General features: G+C 37.6%; 1 protein-coding gene across 4 annotated transcripts in view; it reads left to right on the top strand.

Annotated features, from left to right (window-relative positions):
• Window positions 1–21,018, top strand: part of LOC127436053 (calcium-dependent secretion activator 2-like) — a 225,334-nt gene that overhangs the window by 11,552 nt on the left and 192,764 nt on the right. For all 4 annotated transcript variants that reach the window (XM_051689966.1, XM_051689965.1, XM_051689964.1 and 1 more), the window contains exon 2: window positions 20,232–20,345. In XM_051689966.1, coding sequence (XP_051545926.1) covers window positions 20,232–20,345 — 114 coding nt within the window. The remainder of the gene's footprint in view (window positions 1–20,231; window positions 20,346–21,018) is intronic.

Raw genomic sequence — 21,018 nt, 5'->3', positions numbered from 1 at the left:
TCATTCCCAATCGCTTCCACTTTGTTATAATACCACTGACAGTTGACTGTAGAATATTTAGTAGCGAGGAAATTTCATGACTGGACTTGTTGCACAGGTGGCATCCTATCACAGTACCATGCTGGAATTCACTGAGCTCCTGAGAGCGGCCCATTCTTTCACAAATGTTTGTAGAAGCAGTCTGCATGCCTAGGTGCTTCATTTTATACACCTGTGGCCATGGAAGTGATTGGAACACCTGAATTCAATTATTTGGATGGGTGAGCGAATACTTTTGGCAATATAGTGTATATTCATTAGTGTCAGCCTTTGTGCTACGGTGACAGCTGCTTATTTGTAATGGAAAGATGACGTTGAAGTGCGTTCCGAATTACTATATTATAATTGTATTATATTCCAATAATATGTATTTTGAAAGGATGCCCCATTTGTATACACAAAGGGCTAAGCCCCGAATATCCACTGATCCTAAAACTGCCCCTGGTCCTGAGCCTGAACAGACATTAGATATAGATGTTTGATTTGATGATGTAAGTTTGGCTACATACTGTATGAAGGTACAATTATAGTCTATATATAGGCTTGGCTACTCGTACAGTATGTTTGTTTACTGCTAGTAAGAGCAGGACTATCTGTTATAAATCTAAGTAAATCTAAATGTAAATATCTGCCCACTGGGAGTCTAATCTTTGTTTATGAGCCAGATTCCCTGCAGATGAAAGGCAGCTTCTCTGCTGACAAAATGTTTGCCTTCCTTTCGTTTACAATGACTGACAAGTGGGCTGAAGCATTCTTTCTCTTTCTCTTGCAGTCTCCTCATATCTCTAATACCTTTTCTCTTCCTCGCTTCCATCTTTTTTCTCTCCCTTTTATTGTGCCTTCATCATTTTCATCTGTTCATTGTTTTTCAGTTATCTGAAAAGCAGCCCCATATGATTGCGCTCATGTGCTTGCTATTGTGATCCAGTTTTTGAATGCAGCTGACAGAGAACAGCAGCCTGGAAACTGATGGATGTCCCACTCATCCCTTTCACATATGTCTAATCCAGTGGCACAAAAATCTTGTGTTTAGTTTTCTTTTTATGTCTTTTTCCCTTTCCGAATGGCATTATGATTTAGTTTATGTAAGTAGACTTTCCTGTGTTTCTCCACGGGAGATGAGTCTTGACTCTAGCGGGTGAGATTGGCAGGCGGATGCTTCGCTGGAGGCATAGTCCCATCATCTTTGTCATATTTCCCTTCCCTTGTCACTTTTGCTCTTCATGAGATGCATATCTCCACACAGAGTTATGTAAGGCCACCTCTTTGCAGTGCAGTGATAAGAATGAATGAATGAACGTAACATTTATATAGCGCTTTTCTTTTTTTTTTTAGGAAGTAAGTCACAGCAAGGTTCAGTGTGTGCTACCCTCGCTATGCATTCTGCTCAGTGAAACTCGAGGCTCTTTTAGGGCAACACTTGCACCATCCGCTCTCAAGGGCAATTGAAGTAAAGGAAGTGGCACCTCTTGCTAGGAATTACATATTCAAACACTGACTGCTTGTGAGCAACACATTTGAAGTTCCCAAACTATAAATTAGAAGAGTCTGCAGAGAGGTTATGACCTGAAGCAGGTGCCTTGCAGAGAAATTGGCTTTGTGAGAATCTTTTGGGTACAGCAGGTGTGTAATGAGACTTTTTGGAGCAGTGACAACTCCAAAATGCAATTGTTTTGCTCGCAGACAGCTATTGCATAGGGTAATTCTATTATCCTCCTACCCATGTAATCTTTGCCTCCTCCTGAAAAGGTTTATGCTCCAGCACCAGAAGCCATGCAGGAACTTCAGAGAGTGGTAAAATTGGTATGGCAATGCAAATATAATCAAGCAGCTTTTCTATCTTATCTTTTTTTAGCTGGACACCCATCATTAGCAGTTTTTTTGACCAGTATAAAATGTTATCCATATATCCGTCTGTCATCATCTGTCCCCAGTAACACTGTGGTCCATTTCTTGAATGGTTTCAGTCAGTGAGTTCTCTCACTAATGATGCCCATAAGGGTTTTTAGCACTCATCAACACACTCACCAAGCATTTAGGTGTTGTTTCTTTTTAAGCCACAGCCTAGTGGGATTCCATCTAATTTTTGATTTCAGTAAGTGTTGGATTTGCAAGAATTTAGGTAAGTGATTTAAATGGAGAGGAATATAGAATCTCACATAATTATTTGCAGAGGTTCTCTATTTTATTTGTGTGTGTGTGTGTGTGTGTGTGTGTGTGTGTGTGTGTGTGTGTGTTGTATGTATATATATATATATATATATATATATATATATATATACTGTTATTACATAGTTTATGTTCTGAATAAATCAGAGCATAAACATCTGCTGTAAAGAAGCAAATGCTTGTTTAATTGGACAACCTGCTCCCAGAGCACCTGTTGTTTCAAAGCTATAGCTCTGTAACATGCTATATTTCCAGTCCTGAAAATATATATATATTTTTTTGGAAGTTAGTAATTGTGTGTATCAAAGGGAATATCAGAACATTTGGATTTCAAGAACATTAAGATCTTACAGCATTAAAAGTAATTAATCAGCTTCCCAGTGATACGTTTGCAAGTGTCTGTGTGTGCTTGTGAGTTTCTGATTGAATAAACTCTGTGCCTGGTTGGGTAGATCCTTTTGTGTGAAATTGGGAATGACACTTTATATAAGCGATCATTCTGACTTTCATGCCTCATCCGTCAGTTTGCAGTATTCTGCAATTGAAGTTTGTGTGCATGCGTTACAGTGTATGTTATGAACTGTTCTTTTATATACAATGTGGTTATGTTCAAGTAGAAGTTGACTAATTTTACTTCCCAATTTTAGAAATTGTAGACTAATGTGAGTGTGACAATGTTTTAAAATTGCTGATCGACCAGTTTGGGTTTTTCAATGGCCAGTGCTGATTTCTTGAAAGCAGGACAGCCAATGGCCAAATTAATCTGATAGATTGGGGAGATTAGATTAAGATGCACCATTTTTTACTTAAATTGTCATCTAGGCAAAGAGAAATGAGAACTCATGAGGTTATAATTCGGGATGCCTGCTATCAACTGAAATTAGAAGAAAGTGTCATAGGGCCATAAAAATATATACAAGGAAGTAATAGGGTGAAGTTGAATCATTGGGTTATACATGAAAAAATTCAAAGTTTAAAGATACATTTTAAATAAAATATGGATATATTCTATATTGCAGTTTACTACTAAGGCATAATTATTATTCCACATTTCAAGTTCCAACTGTTCTCTGGGTGAGTTTCTCTCCACCATTTTCAGCTTTGCCTAGATTCCTCGAAGAAAGTTGGCATCCACTTAAAAAAATAAAAAATTCTTATGTGCATCTCTCAGTCACAGGCTGCTATATATTATGGGCCCTTTCCCTTTCCCATATTATCAAAAATGTGCCCAGTTTCTTGGATTAAGCAGGTGACACAGCTTTCCCACTGATATAGCTTGCACTCCACATATACTGTATGACTGCATGTGAGATTCACAAAATTAAATGAACACTTTTATTACACTTTTAAATATGTTTAGTACAGCTTAAGAACTAGTCTCCTAAATTGTTTAGCTATTTGCAAGACCATCAGAATATACTGTATCTAAATTCATATAATCCCTGGCTTTCCAAACTGCCTATGATTGAAAACCTCAGATGTTTCCTTTTTCTTTTCCTCATTTTCACTGTATCCAGATTTCTTCGATAATTGTAGTGGTGTGGAGTGAAGAGCTTTGAGTCTCTTGAGCTTTGATTAAGTGAAGACCTGGAGATTCGAGGTTTCAGAGAGGGCTTGACATATGAGACAGGAGTGCAGACCAGGAGATCAAGATGTTGACTTGGCCACTTTGAAGAACGAAGAGGTCTAAAGTACGCAGAAGAAAAGGAGATTGTCAATGGGGTTTTGGTCGAAAACATAATTGCAATCCTTCCCCCTCACGTTTTTATGTGACTCAGTGAAAAATGGTGCCAGAATGGTGCCAGAATGGGGGCTGAGAGAGAAAATTGATGTGGAGTGAAGAGATTGAGGGGGGGGATGCTGTAAAATGAGAGAAAGTGAAAGTGAACAATTGCCCATAAAGGACATCTGTATGCAGATAAATGCATCTCAGTCACCCACCTACATACCCTTGCAAGACAGGATGCTGATATATCACTTAAAACAAAGGGACGATCTCTTGTGCAGAGATGGTGGAAACCAATCAACAGGGAGTTTCTTTTGAAGCTGTCACATCCCAGAAGACAAAATACTATACAGCTTCTCAGCTAGTGTAATTACACAAGTCCCATTGGATTCCCCATGTATGTAGACCTTAGAGGCGGAGTAGATGCCATTAAATTTGATGCCAAAAATAAGGCAATATGTTCAATACGTTGTGCCGTCTTAAAGATCCCATGGAATCTCTTAACGAGCACAGTTTTATAGAATCTCACTGTGAATTCAACAGTATGACAATAGGTTGAAAGTTCTTCAGCTGAAATCATTCTTTGCTAACAGAAATTCAAATCTTGTCACCAATGCCTGAAGCTCGAAGTGTTGTTAAACATATGGGCATAAGAGCTCCAGTTTCCAGGTAAAATGTCCACAGAGCCTTCGACTTTTGGCACCACAAAAAGTTAACAGAATGGATATTTTACTAACCTGAAGCCCAAACCACAACCCTAAACCTAACCATCATTGGAGTACAAATTTAATCTTGGAGGGAAAATGCAACCTCTGAATCGTGCTCATCATTTATTAAGTGAACGCAATTACTTTCTCGTTTCCAGATCCCACAAAAATCCCATTTTGATTTCACTGGATCTTTAAGGTTCTGTATCATGTCTGATTTTTACAACACTAGTTTAAAAAAGTAACAGAATAATGAAGAGCGTCAAGTCTCTGATTGGCTGTGTCATTGTGTTAGTTAATATTACTCCATCGCATCAGTCCAACAGACAAGTGCAGAACCTTCTGAGAAATACTGTAGTTATGACACATTCTTAAAGCAGTACGAGTGTTCGTAAATGAGCAGGAACCACTGAAAGCATAGTGGGGGCGTGTAATAGCGTACACACACACAGCATGCAGCTCTTTATCAGCAGAGAACAGAGAGGAGCTTCAGGGTAACAAGAGTCGTGACAGACCTGTAGGACAGTGAGCTGCTGCACAGTACCTCTCCCCTGCAGTTCTCTTAATGTTCACAGTAAATTCCCATGGGAAAGGGATGGTGAGATCCAAACATGACAGGAGGAATCAGTGTTTTCATCTTAGCAGATGGTGGAACCAGGGTTCGCACAAGGTCCTTGAATTTAGCTTTTAGAAATGTAATACTGGAATACCTGGAAAATCGGCATGTTTTTTTAAAAAATGCTTGAAATTAACACAAAACATTTCTATATGTTTAGCATCCCTGAGAAACACATTTGTTTTCCACATATCTTTGATTTTATTCCCGATATCCCCCGAACACAGCACACATAGTTGAACTCGGACTTGGCGATATAGCTAAAAATATTATCACAGTATACATTTCATACCGCTAATGGGGGAGGAAATGCATTCCACATGTTTGTTAGACCTCAAGAATGAATGTAAACAACTTTTTTTTTTTTTTTTACAAGTAAACCCCAGTGGGTTAGCTATCTTTTAAAGTATACTCAGTTTAGGATTTAATCCTACATAAAGTGTGTGTGACCTCTTTTCGATAAAATTCCGCCAATTTCATCATCTTCAGCTGATGTTTGTCTCAACTGAAAGACTTTCTTATGACACTCCACACTCTAGCTCAGTAGGTGGCGGTAATGCACCATAAACTGCATTGCCAACCCCAATAAACATCACAACAAGAAGAAACTCTTTCTTGCCTCTGATAGCACTATGGGTAATAAAAAAAACTTTTAATTAAATAGTACATAAACAGCAATGGTGTTGATGTCGGAGTTGCTGTTGTGTTCAGTCGATAGCTGTATTGCATTGTAACTGCGGTCTTTTTTGGTACACAATGATATCATATTAGAAGGATAGATAGCTAGCAACTACAGAGACTCAATACCGATTTCCATAACAGTAGGGCAGTGTAGCCGCTAGCCTGCTGATATGTCCTAAAAGGCTGATTTCATGACTGTGATTCAGTTAGCTAGTTGTGTATAACTTTGCCAAACTGCTTGCGTTTTTAGCAAGACATGCCTGATCCGATCATCTAGATGTAGAACACAGGCATAATATCGAAAATTACTCAAAAGTTTATAATCAATATCGAATTTTATATATTATTATTATTTATTTATTTATTTTTTATTTTTCGATAAATATCGATATAGTTTTAATGCCTAGCCCTAATTTGAACTGCCCAAGATTGGAAGGGGCCATCAGACCAACATGAATAGTGACCAACCACAGCTTTTTTGTGTTTAACGTGGTGTGTGGGGCAGGTAAAAAATAAAGGTCTGTGCTCGTGTTGTTGCCGAATGTCGATGTTGATACACAGACCACTACAATGCGATAAATCACTCGTATTTGCATATGAATTTCATGCTAGATGGCAAAATGTCTGTTCATTTTTGTCTAGTTCTTATTGCTGGCCTTGAGTGCTATTGTTTTTCATGTAGTGTCTCCATCAAATGGCAGCCTAATTGTGCCACTGCTTAGAAACTCATTTCTGAAAGAATAGCCGTGGGGAGATGTTTTCCTCACAAACGCTTTGTTTTTACTTTCATCTTCTGATGTTTAGCGCTGCTTAGTGCTTCTTCATGACAGCAGTGGCTCAAAATATAAGTGTTGCCACCTTATGGACCCACTAATTAGTGCAAATAAATGCTAGGTGCTTGCGCATTCTGCATGTTCAAAGACGCGCAGTTAGAAAAATCAGGCTGCATGTGTTCAGTGCTTGAGCACTCTGCTGATGACGAGATTTGGTCACGCGTCCTGAGCTCGTCTTTCATGTTGTTTGTTGACACAAATAAACTCCTTTTGCTATGTGTGCGAGTTTGTCAATAGATTTCATGGTAGTAGTTTTAATCTGGGACGAATGGTGGTGTAGTTGACAAACCCAATCTGCAAAGTGTTGTGTAGTGCGCTTCCCTTACAAAAAATCAAAACTAGCCACAAACTTGCCACAAATTTGTAGCAAATTTGCCGCTTGTTATTTTCACATGAAGATGAGGTTTTGATTCGCCGCAAATGTTTACCAGAAGTTTGCAGGACTTTGCCGATAGTGGTGAACCTCTGGCAAACCTTTGGAAACAATGGACAATTTGTCGCAAGTTTGCTGTAATCAGTGGTGAGTTTGTTGCAAATTTGCCATGAACTCTCGATTTTCATGAGGGTTGGCTTTATTACATGCATGGCTAACCATTTGTTTCTAGCAACTCTGTCTCTGTGCACACATAAGCGCCACTGCCCTGCCATGGTTTACATTACATTGAGAATCTGATGAGAATTGTTGGAGAATTACGACGCATCGGTGAATGTATGTGAAGCCTTTCTAAAATATTGCCAATAGTTCATGTTGTAAAGGTTAAGGCAATACTGACAGATGTTCTAGAGCAGTGGTTCTCAATTTATTTTTTTGCATGAATGGTGCTCCCTGGTTTTTTCGATGCATTCTAAGAAGTTTTTGGGAGCGAATGTTTCAGTGCTCTGGAACGATTTTGCAATTAGGACAGCCCTAGAAATGGCCAACTCCGTGGTCAGTACCCTGACTGCTGAACTAGGGAGTTGACTGAGATGCACCCTTTGTTTACATAAGGGTGTACATCATCTTAAATATGCACGATCACAGTCATTTCCGAATGCCTAAATATAGACCATTTCAAGGACGTAAGAATAAAGGAATAAGAACGCTACTGTGCATGTCTGGCCCTGAAACATTTCCGGTAACGGCAACCCAGAACTGTCAAAATAAAATGAGTAGCACGTCCTTTTAGAATATAGCTAAAACAGAACAAATGAGATATTTGCAAATACTGAGAATAAACAATGAGGTGTCATTACCGGATCCTTCAAATAAGACTCTGACTCAACACATTTTCTCAAAGAACATCAAATGATTACCTGAAGTGATTTATCCAGACATGTTGTTGACACCGAGCATGTCAATGGGAGAGAGGTGATGAAAATGTAACATAGCTTAGATGCTCACAATTATTCAAAAGTTTGGAATAATAAACAGATTTTGCTGTTTCGAAGGATATTGGTACTTTAATTCACCAAAGTGGCATTCAACTGATCAAAAAGTATAGTCAGGACATTACTGATGTAAAAAACAGCACCATCACTATTTGAAAAAAGTCATTTTTGATCAAATCTAGACGGGCCCCATTTCCAGCAGCCATCACTCCAACACCTTATCCTTGAGTAATCATGCTAAATTGCTAATTTGGTACAAGAAAATCACTTGCCATTATATCAAACACATCTGAAAGCTATTTGGTTCATTAAATGAAGCTTAACATTGTCATTGTGTTTGTTTTTGAGTTGCCACAGTATGCAATAGACCGGCATGTCTTAAGGTCAATATTAGATCATAAATGGCAAAAAAGAAACAGCTTTCTCTAGAAACTCGTCAGTCAATCATTTTGCGGAATGAAGGCTATACGATGCTTGAAATTGCCAATTTGACAAAGATTTACACTACAGTCTTCAAAGACAAAGGACAACTGGCTCTAACAAGGGAAGAAAGAGATGTGGAAGGCCCAGATGTACAGCTAAACAAGAGGATAAGTACATCACAGTCTCTAGTTTGAGAAATAAATGCCTCACATGTCCTCAGCTGACAGCTTCATTGAATTCTACCCGCTCAACACCAGTTTCATGTACAACAGTAAAGAGAAGACTCAGGGGTGCAGGCTTTTTGAAAAAGCCACTTTTGAAACAGAAAAACAAAAAGAACAGGTTCGAGTGGGCAAAGAAACACAGGCAATGGATGAGAGTGTTACTGATCTTAACCCCATTGAGCTTTTTTGGGATCAGCTAGACTGTAAGGTGCATGAGAAGTGCCCAAAAAGACATCTATGGCAAGTGCTACAGGATGCGTGGGGTGAAATGCCACCTGAGTATCTGCACAATCTGACAGCTAGAATGCCAAGGATCTGCAAAGATTTTATTGCAGCACGTTTTTTAATGAGAACTCTTTGAAGTAGTTTAAGAAGTTCTGATTTATTTATTTTTTTCAAATAGTAATAGTAATTTTAACATTATTAATGTCCTGACTATACATTGTGATCAGTTGAATGCCACTTTGGTGAATAAAAATACCAATTTCTTTCCATAAGATCAAAATATGTAAATTATTCCATATGCAGTGTGTGTATATATATATATATATATATATATATATATATATATATATATATATATATCACACACACACACACACACACACACACACACACACATATATATATATATATATATATATATATGTATGTATGTGTGTGTGTATATATATATATATATATATATATATATATATATATATATATATATATATATGTATATATATGTATATCAATAAAGCCATTCAATAAAGCTGTCTGCATGACCTGTGGACAAGGTAATTATTTATTTTTTAATAATAGAAATACTTTTCTTGTCTCTTCTGGATAAAAGCATCTTCTAAATGACTAAATGTATTAGTAAATTACTTGCGCAGCTTCATTCATTATAATGGTACCGATAGTCACTTTTAGAGCTCTACCTTCCAAACTTACAAATAGTTGGCATAAATTTCGTTCACCTACCAGAGATAAGATGTGTGCTACAGTTGTTAATACTGCATGTATCCATCAAGCTGTCTCGTTTCACTGAAGCTGTTCATGCGTCCTTTGTCATTGCTTTTTCGGAGATCTAAACACTTTAATCTCCGTTAGTTCCAGGGAGCAACCAACCACCGGAAAAACTTTTTTCTGACAATCATGTTAACGTTGGTTACATTAATCGTGTTAAATTCACTATGAATGAAGCGCCTCCCACTGTTGTTTTGAATGAGTTACATTCAGAAGCAATTATCCCTATGCCCTATTCCCTTCGAAGACTTTACCATCCACTGTGAGAGCTTTGAAAGGCTAAAAGGTGTGGGGCTAAAAAATAAGTGTCATTCAGAACTGAATTTTTAAGTCATTTTTGTTGGAAATTCAGTTTGAAGCGATCTTACAGCATGACTATCATGATTGTTCTCCCTTCAATGTGCCCTTCGGAGGGTGATTTATCCTGTTTAGAACTTAGAACCCTGAGTTCGTGTCTAGCAGGAAATATTCAAGGAACAAAAAGATGTCACTTCCTTAAACCGTCTTGAAATGGTCTATACAAACTGTGTTGATTTATTACACTTTTGCCTACCCAGCCTATTGCCACAATGAATGCGTGCGATTACCATTTGAAGTCTGAATTAAACATAATGATGTGACCAAAGCACTGAAGCCAGCAGAAACTTCAGCATTATTGTCAGATTGTAAAGCACTTATGACAGATGTCACCGCTTACAGCTCAGTGATTGGTTGGCGCCCAGTGTTTTCTGCTTTTCATTTGCCAAAATTTGAGGATTTCTAAATGTTTTCCAAGAGCTTCATGCACAGGACACATTGCAGTGCCAAATGAAAGTATAAACAAGGCATAAGAAGAAAAAGGTGGAGGAAAGAAATTGCCCACATAGGTTCTTGCATGTATTGTCACAAATTTTTTTAAATGTGTAATAGTAAACTATATTTAAGAACAGGGCAGTTTTCCGTGTGGCACACCCCACATTTTGAGAACCCCTGTTCTAGATGGTGAACTTGACCTTAGGCATCCACGTTCTTGTCAAAAAGCCTTCTCCAAGGTGGGTATTTTTGAATGAATGAAATAACGTAACAGGGGACTTTCCTCAACCACCACCAGTGTGCATCATCCATGTGGATGATGCAACGGCAGCCATAGTGTGCCAGAACGCTCACCAAACACCAGCTATTTGTGGAGAGGAGAGAGTAGAGTGATATTGCCAATTTTAATCAATTCCCGATTGATAAAAAAAAAGTCTGGTCCTACTTTTTTTATCATTGAATATTCCATTTCACTCAAAAATACATCACATCAGTAAAATGGGTTGCTAATGCTGTTTCAGGTTGAGTTAGCCTAAATCACTGACAGGCCCCAAATCAAAACCTCAATATTACAATGACAGGAAATGACTGAATAAGCAATATTCAGCAGCAAGTCTGACCATTTCCTTCCTGACGGAAAGTGGTGATGATCGCTTTCACTTTGAAACGAAAGTTCAGCGCACTCCGAAGGTTTTATTTTTAAGGTCTTACAAATACTATTAACCTTGTGTGGTTATTCAATGGCATTTTGCATTGCATTTTCACTAATGGGCCAACAAAGGATGGTGACGGAGGCAGGAACAGCCATCAGGGTTGTTAGCACTACGTGTTGTTCTGTGATAAATGTCTGCAGCGTTTCTTCTCCATTAGCTCCCAATGGTGCCTGTGGGAATCACTGTCTTGTACACATACACACTCTCTCTTTACGCTTCCCTCTTTATTGCTCTCTGTTTCTCTCTTTCTCATATTAATCAGTATGTAAACAAGTAAACAATTTGTTTAGAAAACAAAAATAGAAATCACAACCATTAGTGTGTATGGTGACTTTAAAGAGTGATGGATTTTACGGGGTGATTAATTTTTTTAAAGTCCCTAACAAACTGAACCCCCCTGTGAGTCTTTATCGATCATGAAGATGATGGGTTTGTAAGTTTGAATTCTAAGCATCATGAGTTTATTTTGCTTTAATTTTGCATTAAAAAAGGTTTATCTTTCTCACATTCTTAGAGTTGTTTCGCGCGCACATGCAATACCATTACTTTGGATATCGATTTTGTTTTTAAATACTTCATTTATTGAGATTTTCCATTTACAGGACATCAACACATTATCTGCTTTCAATAACAGTACTGTATCTTTTAGCAGTTATCACAAGAACAACTGTGGATAGGAAAATAATCAGAAGAAATATGATTGGTATAAACTGAGGCAGTTGGATTAACATCGATTAACAATATCACAAAATTAGGGCCAAAACCAAATTTACTAAGTGTATAAAAAAAGATACTCCCACTCCAACCTATCAAAAGCCTTTTCAGCATTGAGTGATATTACAGCCTTAGGGGATGGAGTGTCAGATTTAGTATAGATTATGTTAAACAATTACTATAATGTTAAACAACTACAAGACTTTCTGCCCGGAAATCCAGTCTGATCATCTGAGATTATTCGAGGAAGATTTTTTTAAGAAGTGGATTGCAATGACTTTAGAAAACATTTTACCATCACAGTTCGTCAAACTGATTGGTCTGCACTCTGCAAGATGAGCAGTCAAGTTGATCCTTATTTTACTTTAATAATAATGTAATAGATGCTTGGTGAAGTGTAGGTGGGAGAATATTCTTTTCTAATGCTCTGTATAGACACAGCTGAATAGGGTCCAGTTTATCTCTGAATAGTTAAAAAAAACTCTGGACCAGGGGCTTTACCGCTCTGAAGAGAAAAAATTGCTGTGCCAATTCCCTCCTATATGAGATCCTGTTCTAATTCTACTTTAGAGTCAGAGTCCATTGTTGGAATATTAAAATTAGACAAAAAAACATAAAGGTCATTATCGCCTGGTGTTGAATCCAATGAATATAATTTTGAATAAAACTCTCTAAATTTGTTTCAGTATAATGATCATCTGATAAAGAACCATCAGGTATCCTTATTTGTGGAATAATATTAGATGCTGCTTTGTGATAGTGTTGTTGCAATAACAATTTAGATGGTTTATCTGCAGTGGGACTTAAAAATGGACTTCTCTGCTTGAGTAGTGTTCAAGAAATCAACCTCTGTTTGTAAACACTCTCTTTCTTTGATTAAGTTGGGTGTCGGAGAAACTGCTATGTGTCTATCGAAAGTTTTTTTATTTTTGGCACCATTCTGAGTAAACTCTAGAGACTGTTGTGCGTGAAAATCCCAGGAGATCAGCAGTTACAGAAATACTCAAACTAGCCCGTCTGACACCAACAATCATGCCATGGTCGAAATCACAAAACCCCCATTCTGATGGATGATGTGAACATTAACTGAAGCTTCTGACCTGTATCTGCATGATTTTATGCATTGCACTGCTGCCAAAAGATTGACTGATGAAATAATCACATGAGATGTACAGATGTTAATAAAGTGCTCAGTGAGTGTATATCCTCAACTCTTGTATTATTAACTTTTCTCATATTTGCATTGCGAGAAATAATCTGTCCTCTAAAATATGCCTTAAGTGTCTCCCAAACAATTGAGGCTTCAATGCCCTCAGTCCTGTTTGTAGCCAAAAAGATATCTATTTCATCTGCAATAAATTGCACAAAGTTAGAATCAACAAGCAGGAGTGTATCAAGCCACCATGTCTATTTTGTCCTCTGATTTGGAACAGTTATGTTTATACCATGGACAGAAATCACAATCGGATTATATTTACAATCTGTTATAACACCCAGTGAATCGCCAAAAACAAAAGAGTTTTTAGTGGAGATTGATAGTAAAACATTACTTAAATATTGATCTGTTTCTCACCCACACTAATCATATCGCTTCTGAAGACATGGATTTAACCACTGGATTCTTATGGATTACTTTTATGCTGCCTTTATTTGCTTTTGGAGCTTTAAAACCTTGGAGCCCATTCACTTGTATTGTGAGGACCTAAAGAGCTGAAATATTCAGCTAAAAATTTATGTTTGTGTTCAGCAGAAGAAAGAACATCATACACATCTGGGATGGCATGAGGGTGAGTAAATGATGAGAGCATTTAAATTTTTTTTTGTGTGTGTGTGTGTGATTTTTCTCCTCAATTTGGCTTGCCCAATTCCCAATGCTCACTAGGTCCTCGTGACGCAGTTGCTCACCTCTCAATCCAGGTGACGGAGGACAAATCTCAGTTGCTTTCGCTTCCAACTCGCATCACAGTCTCCGTCTTTCCACTGATGAGGGTGACAGTTACGTCCCTAATATGAATATTGAGGAATAAAAACTCACTCAGGTTTGCAGTCAATTGAGAGAGTTTACTGATTGTTCTCTGCAGTTCCAGTTTTCATTGCAAGTCAATGGGATCCAGTAGTTCGAAATATAGAAGAAAAAGAAGAACTCAAAACCAAAAGAGAAGAAACATAAGACAAAAAGGAAAGGAGGAAAAAGAGAGAGAAGTAACCATTCAAAAACATTCACAAGCAATTACAGTCATATGCAAACTGACTTAGAGGTGTCACAGTACAACACTTTCTAAGATTCTGATAGGTCGCTTACTTCAAACATCTTAGCACTTTACAAATATGGTCTGTTTCCAACTTCGTGTGAACAATCATTCGTTAGCCATAACATTAATCAGTTCCCATCACTGGTTTTACAGAACTTATGTGTTGATGTCAAGGGATAGCGATAAGTTTTGACTACTACTTTCGCTAACCAGAAGATACCAAGGAAAGTAATTACAAATCCTTGAGGGTTTTGACTATGGCAGTCACGTGTCATAGGTCACCATAAACAAAATCCAAACACTGAATAATTTAGACATTGTAACAGGTATGCGCTGCCTCCCTAAGACGGGAGTTTATCTCATTATCTCTAGTGGAATTCAGGGCCTCTCACCATCTGTTATAGAATGGTTGATTATGTAATAATTATAACAGATACATACTATGTTTGTGAATAAATGCAGTACAATATAAATGCATATTCTCTGGGAGCTAGGCTAAAAAATAATCACTGTTGTATACCTGGCATCAAAGTCAGACCCTCAATCACCCCTCAGGTTACATACATGTTACTTGCACCTTATAGTAAAAGAAAAATAGAAAATTGATAATAAGAATAAATGAGGATGATAAAAGATGATATACAGTATATAACTTAATAAAGTTATATAAAATAAAAGGATAGTCAAAAATCAAACCCTTCACCACCCAAAACCGCACTTAAATGCACTCTGCCTGTTTCTTTTGAGACAGAAGCAGCCACATCAATGGCAGCACTCCCGTACATCCATGTTTCTATACATCTGTAATGAAACTTCTAAAACGGAGGCTTGTTTTCCACGTGAATTTGTGATCGGATCGACTTGACAACCGGAGTGATCCTCAAGTAATTTAGTGTGTGATGCCTTGTTTTTGTCTGTAGTCATTTACATAGTAAATGTGTGATACCTTGTATTTTTAGATTCTGTTCAGATTTTATAAGTGGTGTAGTGTATAATCCAGCCTAAAAGTGCTTCCAAGCAGATGAAGAAAGTTTTTGACTGATAAAATAACTAACTACATCTCAGAGTGTAATGGCAAATTGGTGCTGATGTGTGAATGGGATCAAAACGGAAAAAAGACAGAAACCCTGTGCATGTGTTAATAGCAGTTGAAGTAAATTAACCAATAAAGGCAATCCAACAATTCAACTGCAATTTACCAGGTTTCATGTGTGAAAGTGGCTAGAGTTTTTCAATCTATAATTTACATTTTAGAGGTCTCCATTATCTAACACACCTGATTCTAATTATTAAGCCCAAAGTATTCTTTGTCAGACGCAAATGCTAGACGTCAGCGGACAGGATGCATGATGCAAATTTCACCATCAGCAGAGTGCTGCCTGATTTTTCGAACCGTGCATTCTCTGAACGAAGATGTAATCGCAACTAAACAACAGAAGACGAATATAGAAACAACAACGCATCTGTGAGGAGGTCAGGAGATACCTGCATTTGTATATCTAGAGTCTGAAGGAATATAAAGACATCTTTATGGGTCTAAACTCTTGAAGAGATATAGTCCAGAATCTCATAGCAGTAGTAGCGTGCATGCACCAAAAGCCTGTGTATGCGCGCACAGTCAAATTAAGTATAATTTGATAGGCTAGTGTTGAACTGTGCGCTGACGCTTAGCATTCGTATCAAAACCAAAGTATACTTTGGGCTTTAGGTAATTAGTAGAGTGCTCAATGATCTCCGTTGAGTGTCTCAAATAAGGGAGAAAAATATGTAGTATTACAGGTACTCCAGGAAAGGATTGAGAAACACTGCCCCAAGAGATGTTTGTTGAAGGAGTGGTGAGTGTGTTTTTGTGTTTGATTACTGGGAGGAGTGTGTGTTTTGTGAAGGCTTGGGAGTAGAGTACCAGGTGACAGCTGTTCTCGCATGGCCAGCCCTGTGATGTAACTCACTTGAGCCTCACAACACTTCATTTCTTGTAATGAAGATGAATACTTCCTCACTTCACTTTCTACAACCCAGTCTTCAGATTTAGTTCCTTGATGGCATTGGAAAGGAGTAGTTCACCCTATACTATTCCTTTACTTGATAAGACATATTTCTTGTTAATTTTTCATAAATCAGTAAGCTTATTTGGATGTCTTTAGCTCTTATTGCAAAAGGGAGGCAGCCAGTATTTGTTTCATTATTTGTGTTTTAGCCTTTGCCACTGATATATTAAACGAAAGAAAGAAAGCTCAATACTTGCTGCAGCTGAATTGCTGCAGCAGCCAGGCTGGTCCTTGGAAGCTGACACTTTACACACGATGGATGATGTTGCCATGACGATGTGAAGTGGTTGTCATGCTCAGGGAGTGGCAAAGACAGAACAACATCAATGGAAGAATGTGAGAAAGGAAGAAAAAAAGGAAAGACATTTTAAGAATTAGAAATAAGAGACAACCTGAGAGAATATAATGTGATATAATGGCAAAAAACTAAAGGGCAAAAATGTTTATTAAATGAAGAAATTATCTACAAACCTGTACTAAGTGAGCAGACAAGGTGGTTCACCCCCTCAGACTCCCTTTGAAAGCATTAATGTTTATCAAGTGCTGTTGTTTTGTTTTCTGAGTGGGTGTGTGAACTAGAATAAACATACTGAAAGGTTAAAATGCATTCTTTCACCTCAGCAACCCATTGAGAGATTTATGGGAGATTTAGCTTGAGCCGATTTTGTGGAATGCTAATTTCTGGAACATTATTAGAGCCACAAACCAATGAACTTTTGATTTTTTTTTTTTTTTTTTTTTCATCTTTCTCATTTGAATTTCCCCTCCCAACAAACGGACTGTTCTGGGCTGGTTTTGCACTTTTGTTCAACTGCTTTATCAAAACATGAGTTTGATTCGAGAAACAATAATTGAACCAATGGAGGTTATCATGATTTTTATCATGACAAGTTCAACCCCTACACCTAACGATGATTTTAATAGGGAAATCACTGTTGTGTAACACTAAAGTAAGAAAACATTGGGTTTGGAACAAGACGAGGGAAGTGTCTTACAGGTTATTGACATACATCAGTCATTTGTATTGCAAGGAGGATAGATAATATTTGAAGCCTGTATTGTATCAAACTTTGAAATTGGTGGTCAGCATGGGAATAAAAGTTGCACCTTTTCATACGACCCAAGTCATACGATATCTTAATAATTTGCCATCTCGTATAAATCATTATGAGTTGTCAAGAGACAGTGTTGGAATTTGAATACAATTAGAGCTAAATATTGATAAAAAAACATCCATATGAGATATGCAAAGAGTTAGGTGAACTAGTTTTACAATTTTGGATGTACTTTTTACCAAAGTTCACACATTTTAGGCAGTTAAAGGCATACATTTCCCCCATTTTTAGATTCAATAATAAATTTAAAGCCAGCTTCACTTTCTATGCATGTTTCCGTCCATTTTGATTTTACTACCTAAATTGAATACATACAGATCCACTCTCTCTTCGTCTGTCTGCTGCAAATGCATTGCAAGAGATACAAATAATGCAAGCTGCATACAAGCCACAACAAAAACTCTTATCCACACTTTCTATGTTTGTTTTCATTACTGTTTTCATCACTTTCTTTCTGCCATTCAGTTCATGCTGGTATGAGGGATATTTAGAGCAAGACTGTCGACACCCTTGAGATGCCCACATTCCCTTACAATCACTGAGGCTAGTAAGAGAGGGGTGAGTAGGTTTTCAAAAAAGACAAGGGAGAATCGATCACAACAGTAACTCAGGAGAGAGTGAATATGTTATTGAAAGGCAAGATGACAGTGAGCACTACATGGAAGAGATATATGTGTCATACTGTTGCTGAGAGCTGATGTCACAAATGAGTGCTCTATTGTAATTAATGATCGCCTTTGGTGACAGTACTAATACAGCTTTCATCCTACTCTGAACGGGGTAAACAGAATAACACCAGCTACAGTCTCGAAATTGTATTAGGAATAGATGAGTGGTAGAATGCATATTCAAACATTTTCTGAGGCATAACTTCAGATTTTACACAGATTCAGGCCTTCAAATCAAGCATCCCCTGTAGGTAGAATATTAGAATATACAGTGTCTATAACACTGATGACATCTAAGCAAACAACAGTCGTAACATGTTTAATGTCTAATACATTTGCCTAAGGGCGCTCTCCAACAGATCCTGCAAATGAAACTCAGCAGTTTGCTACACAACTCCACTGCATGACAGAATTACGGACAAGGCAGTCAATAGCTACTTGTATTTTAAGCTACATTATATCTGGTATTGTTAAAGATGCTGACACGACAGCGGCCATAAACTGAAGTGACCTTTTTATCCTAAAAGTTACTTGCATCCTTCAAGATTGATTCAGAGTACAGCAATGTACCACTGGTTGTATGCCTGCATTGGTGTATTATTTGAAAACAAATGTGACTTTCATTCATCGGTTGCTCTTTGTCCATATTTGTCTATCCATGTTTTGTTGCCTGAATATATGCAGAAGCAGTAGTATTGTGAACTGAAAAGCATGGAGACCACTCTTAAAAACCATTTTGGTGTGGCAAATGAAATGCTGGCATATACATTTAGGTTTTGCTGCAGAGCAACCCAGTGTATTCTTCTGTTTAAGAATTTTTAGCCCCACTCATGGCCTCAGCCAAAGCCTATTTTTGAAATGCCTGTCCTAGATGTCAATTTATGGTGAGTCATACAGTAACTATGATTATGACTTGGAAAAAGCAGGTAATAGCCCTAAATACTGAAGCAAGCACAGGACCCCCTACTCCCTATGGGTAAACTGATCAGAAATAAACCTCCAAGAAAAACATCAAAGGATATGACTAATGTTGTTGTTTTTTCCTCCAAAAGAGGACCATTTTAAAATGTCCTATTTAAAAAAAAATGCGTTCCTCTTAAACATTAGGGATGAATTAGTTTCATGCTTCCTGGTGATTATGCAACTGCCTTGGAACAACATAAAAGGATGTAAAACTAATTGCATTTTTCATTCTTTTTTCATTACCAAAACACAAATAACATGAACAAGTAACATTTGTTAATATTAGCAAGTAAAATGAGGATATTTGCACTTATGAAAAGTCATTTTCATATGGCGAATTGTAGGCTTCCAGCTGTCTATGGTATTTCATATCTATGATATTTCCATTAACAAATATGCTCAACAACACAGTAATTCTTTTAAATGTGACTAAAATGATCACTTACTCTAAGCAAGTATGTAAACACAAACGATTCTAGCTACGGAAGCTCAGTTTCATATTGTGCATTCCAAAATGTGTCTGAACGCAATTCATAACGCAGCACAATACTCATTGAATTCTCAGCATTGCCACAAGGGGCGCTATAGCAGGCATTAGTGTAAACTTCAGTGACCGTGTTAGCGTAAAATTATCACTTACTCTAAGCAAGTATGGAAACGCAAACTATTCTAGCTACGGAAGCTCAGTTTCATGTGGTCCAATCTGAAATGTGTCTAAACGCAATTCATAACGCAGCACAAGTACGCATTGAATTCTCAGCGTTGCCACAAGGGCACTATAGCAGGCATTAGCATAAACTTCAGTGAACGTCTTAGCGTGAATGTCTTTTTAAATTTTCTCTTTTTCTTTTTCAACTACTGTCATGGGAGAGCAACAGTTTGGAGGTAATCTTGCTGAACAGCTTAAAGTTTGTTAAACTGTCGACATGTATATTGCTAGCTGCTCGAACAAAACACATAATGGTTTAGACATTTAACGGTTACTATATTGGCCCCTTGAATACTGAGGCTTGTTACCGCCACAGTAACGCAAGAATGCTCATATTCTTGCATTGCTTTGACATTTGCATCTGTGTACTTATAGACGTTTCTTGCCAAAGTGTCACTAAAATGAGAAGTGACATCAAAGACACACCTTCACAATAATTCTGACTTTTTTTTTTTTTCAGCTGAATAAGCAGCAGTTACAGGTGGTGAAGGAACGATTCCAGGCCTTCTTGAAAGGAGAGACGCAGATTGTGGCTGATGAAGCTTTCTGTAATGCTGTGCGCAGTTACTATGAGGCAAGACTCTCTGATCTTTTCCATCTTCATTACTGTAATGAATGCATGTCACCAAAATGTCTATGACAGCAGTCTATGTAGTGACCTTTGCATGTTGTAATTTTATGTTCCAAGAGTTGTTGTCTTTGTCAGTCAAGAGTGATTTATGGCCCTGTAACTGAGTCTCATGTTTTGTGCATGCATCGGTGAGCACAATCTTCACTTACACTGAGTTCAAACCCAGAGTTTGTGAGAGCAGTGGAGTGTCAGAAATTTCACCTCACTACTCAAAGTATTCTGTAATCACTCCACTTAAACTCCACTCCGTGATTTTAATTTCCCGCTCCCCGTTTAGAGTTCCCTCCATAGCAAGAATTTGCGCTCTGTAACAGCTTCACTGTAAAGTTCTTTCAATATATAACATTTATATCATGAACATTTCATCAGGAGATTATTGAAAAGTGAATGCGTTTTCATATAAGTGAAATCATGTTTGTGCAATTTTCTGAAAGTTGCGAGGAAGATGCATTAGTATAATTATATGATTCTTCAAAATTTTCAATGGGCTACACATCTGAGAGGAGAGAGTAACCCACTTTTAGATTGTATTTCCATATGTGAAAGGAACACCATTTTTTCTCGACACTTCATCTTAAATTGCTGGTCGTCTCCACACTTGCGGTCACACGTCGCA

Source organism: Myxocyprinus asiaticus, chromosome 46 (assembly GCF_019703515.2).
Source record: "Myxocyprinus asiaticus isolate MX2 ecotype Aquarium Trade chromosome 46, UBuf_Myxa_2, whole genome shotgun sequence".
Taxonomy (NCBI): Eukaryota; Metazoa; Chordata; class Actinopteri; order Cypriniformes; family Catostomidae; genus Myxocyprinus; species Myxocyprinus asiaticus.
This window is presented reverse-complemented; position numbering and strand designations above follow the sequence as displayed.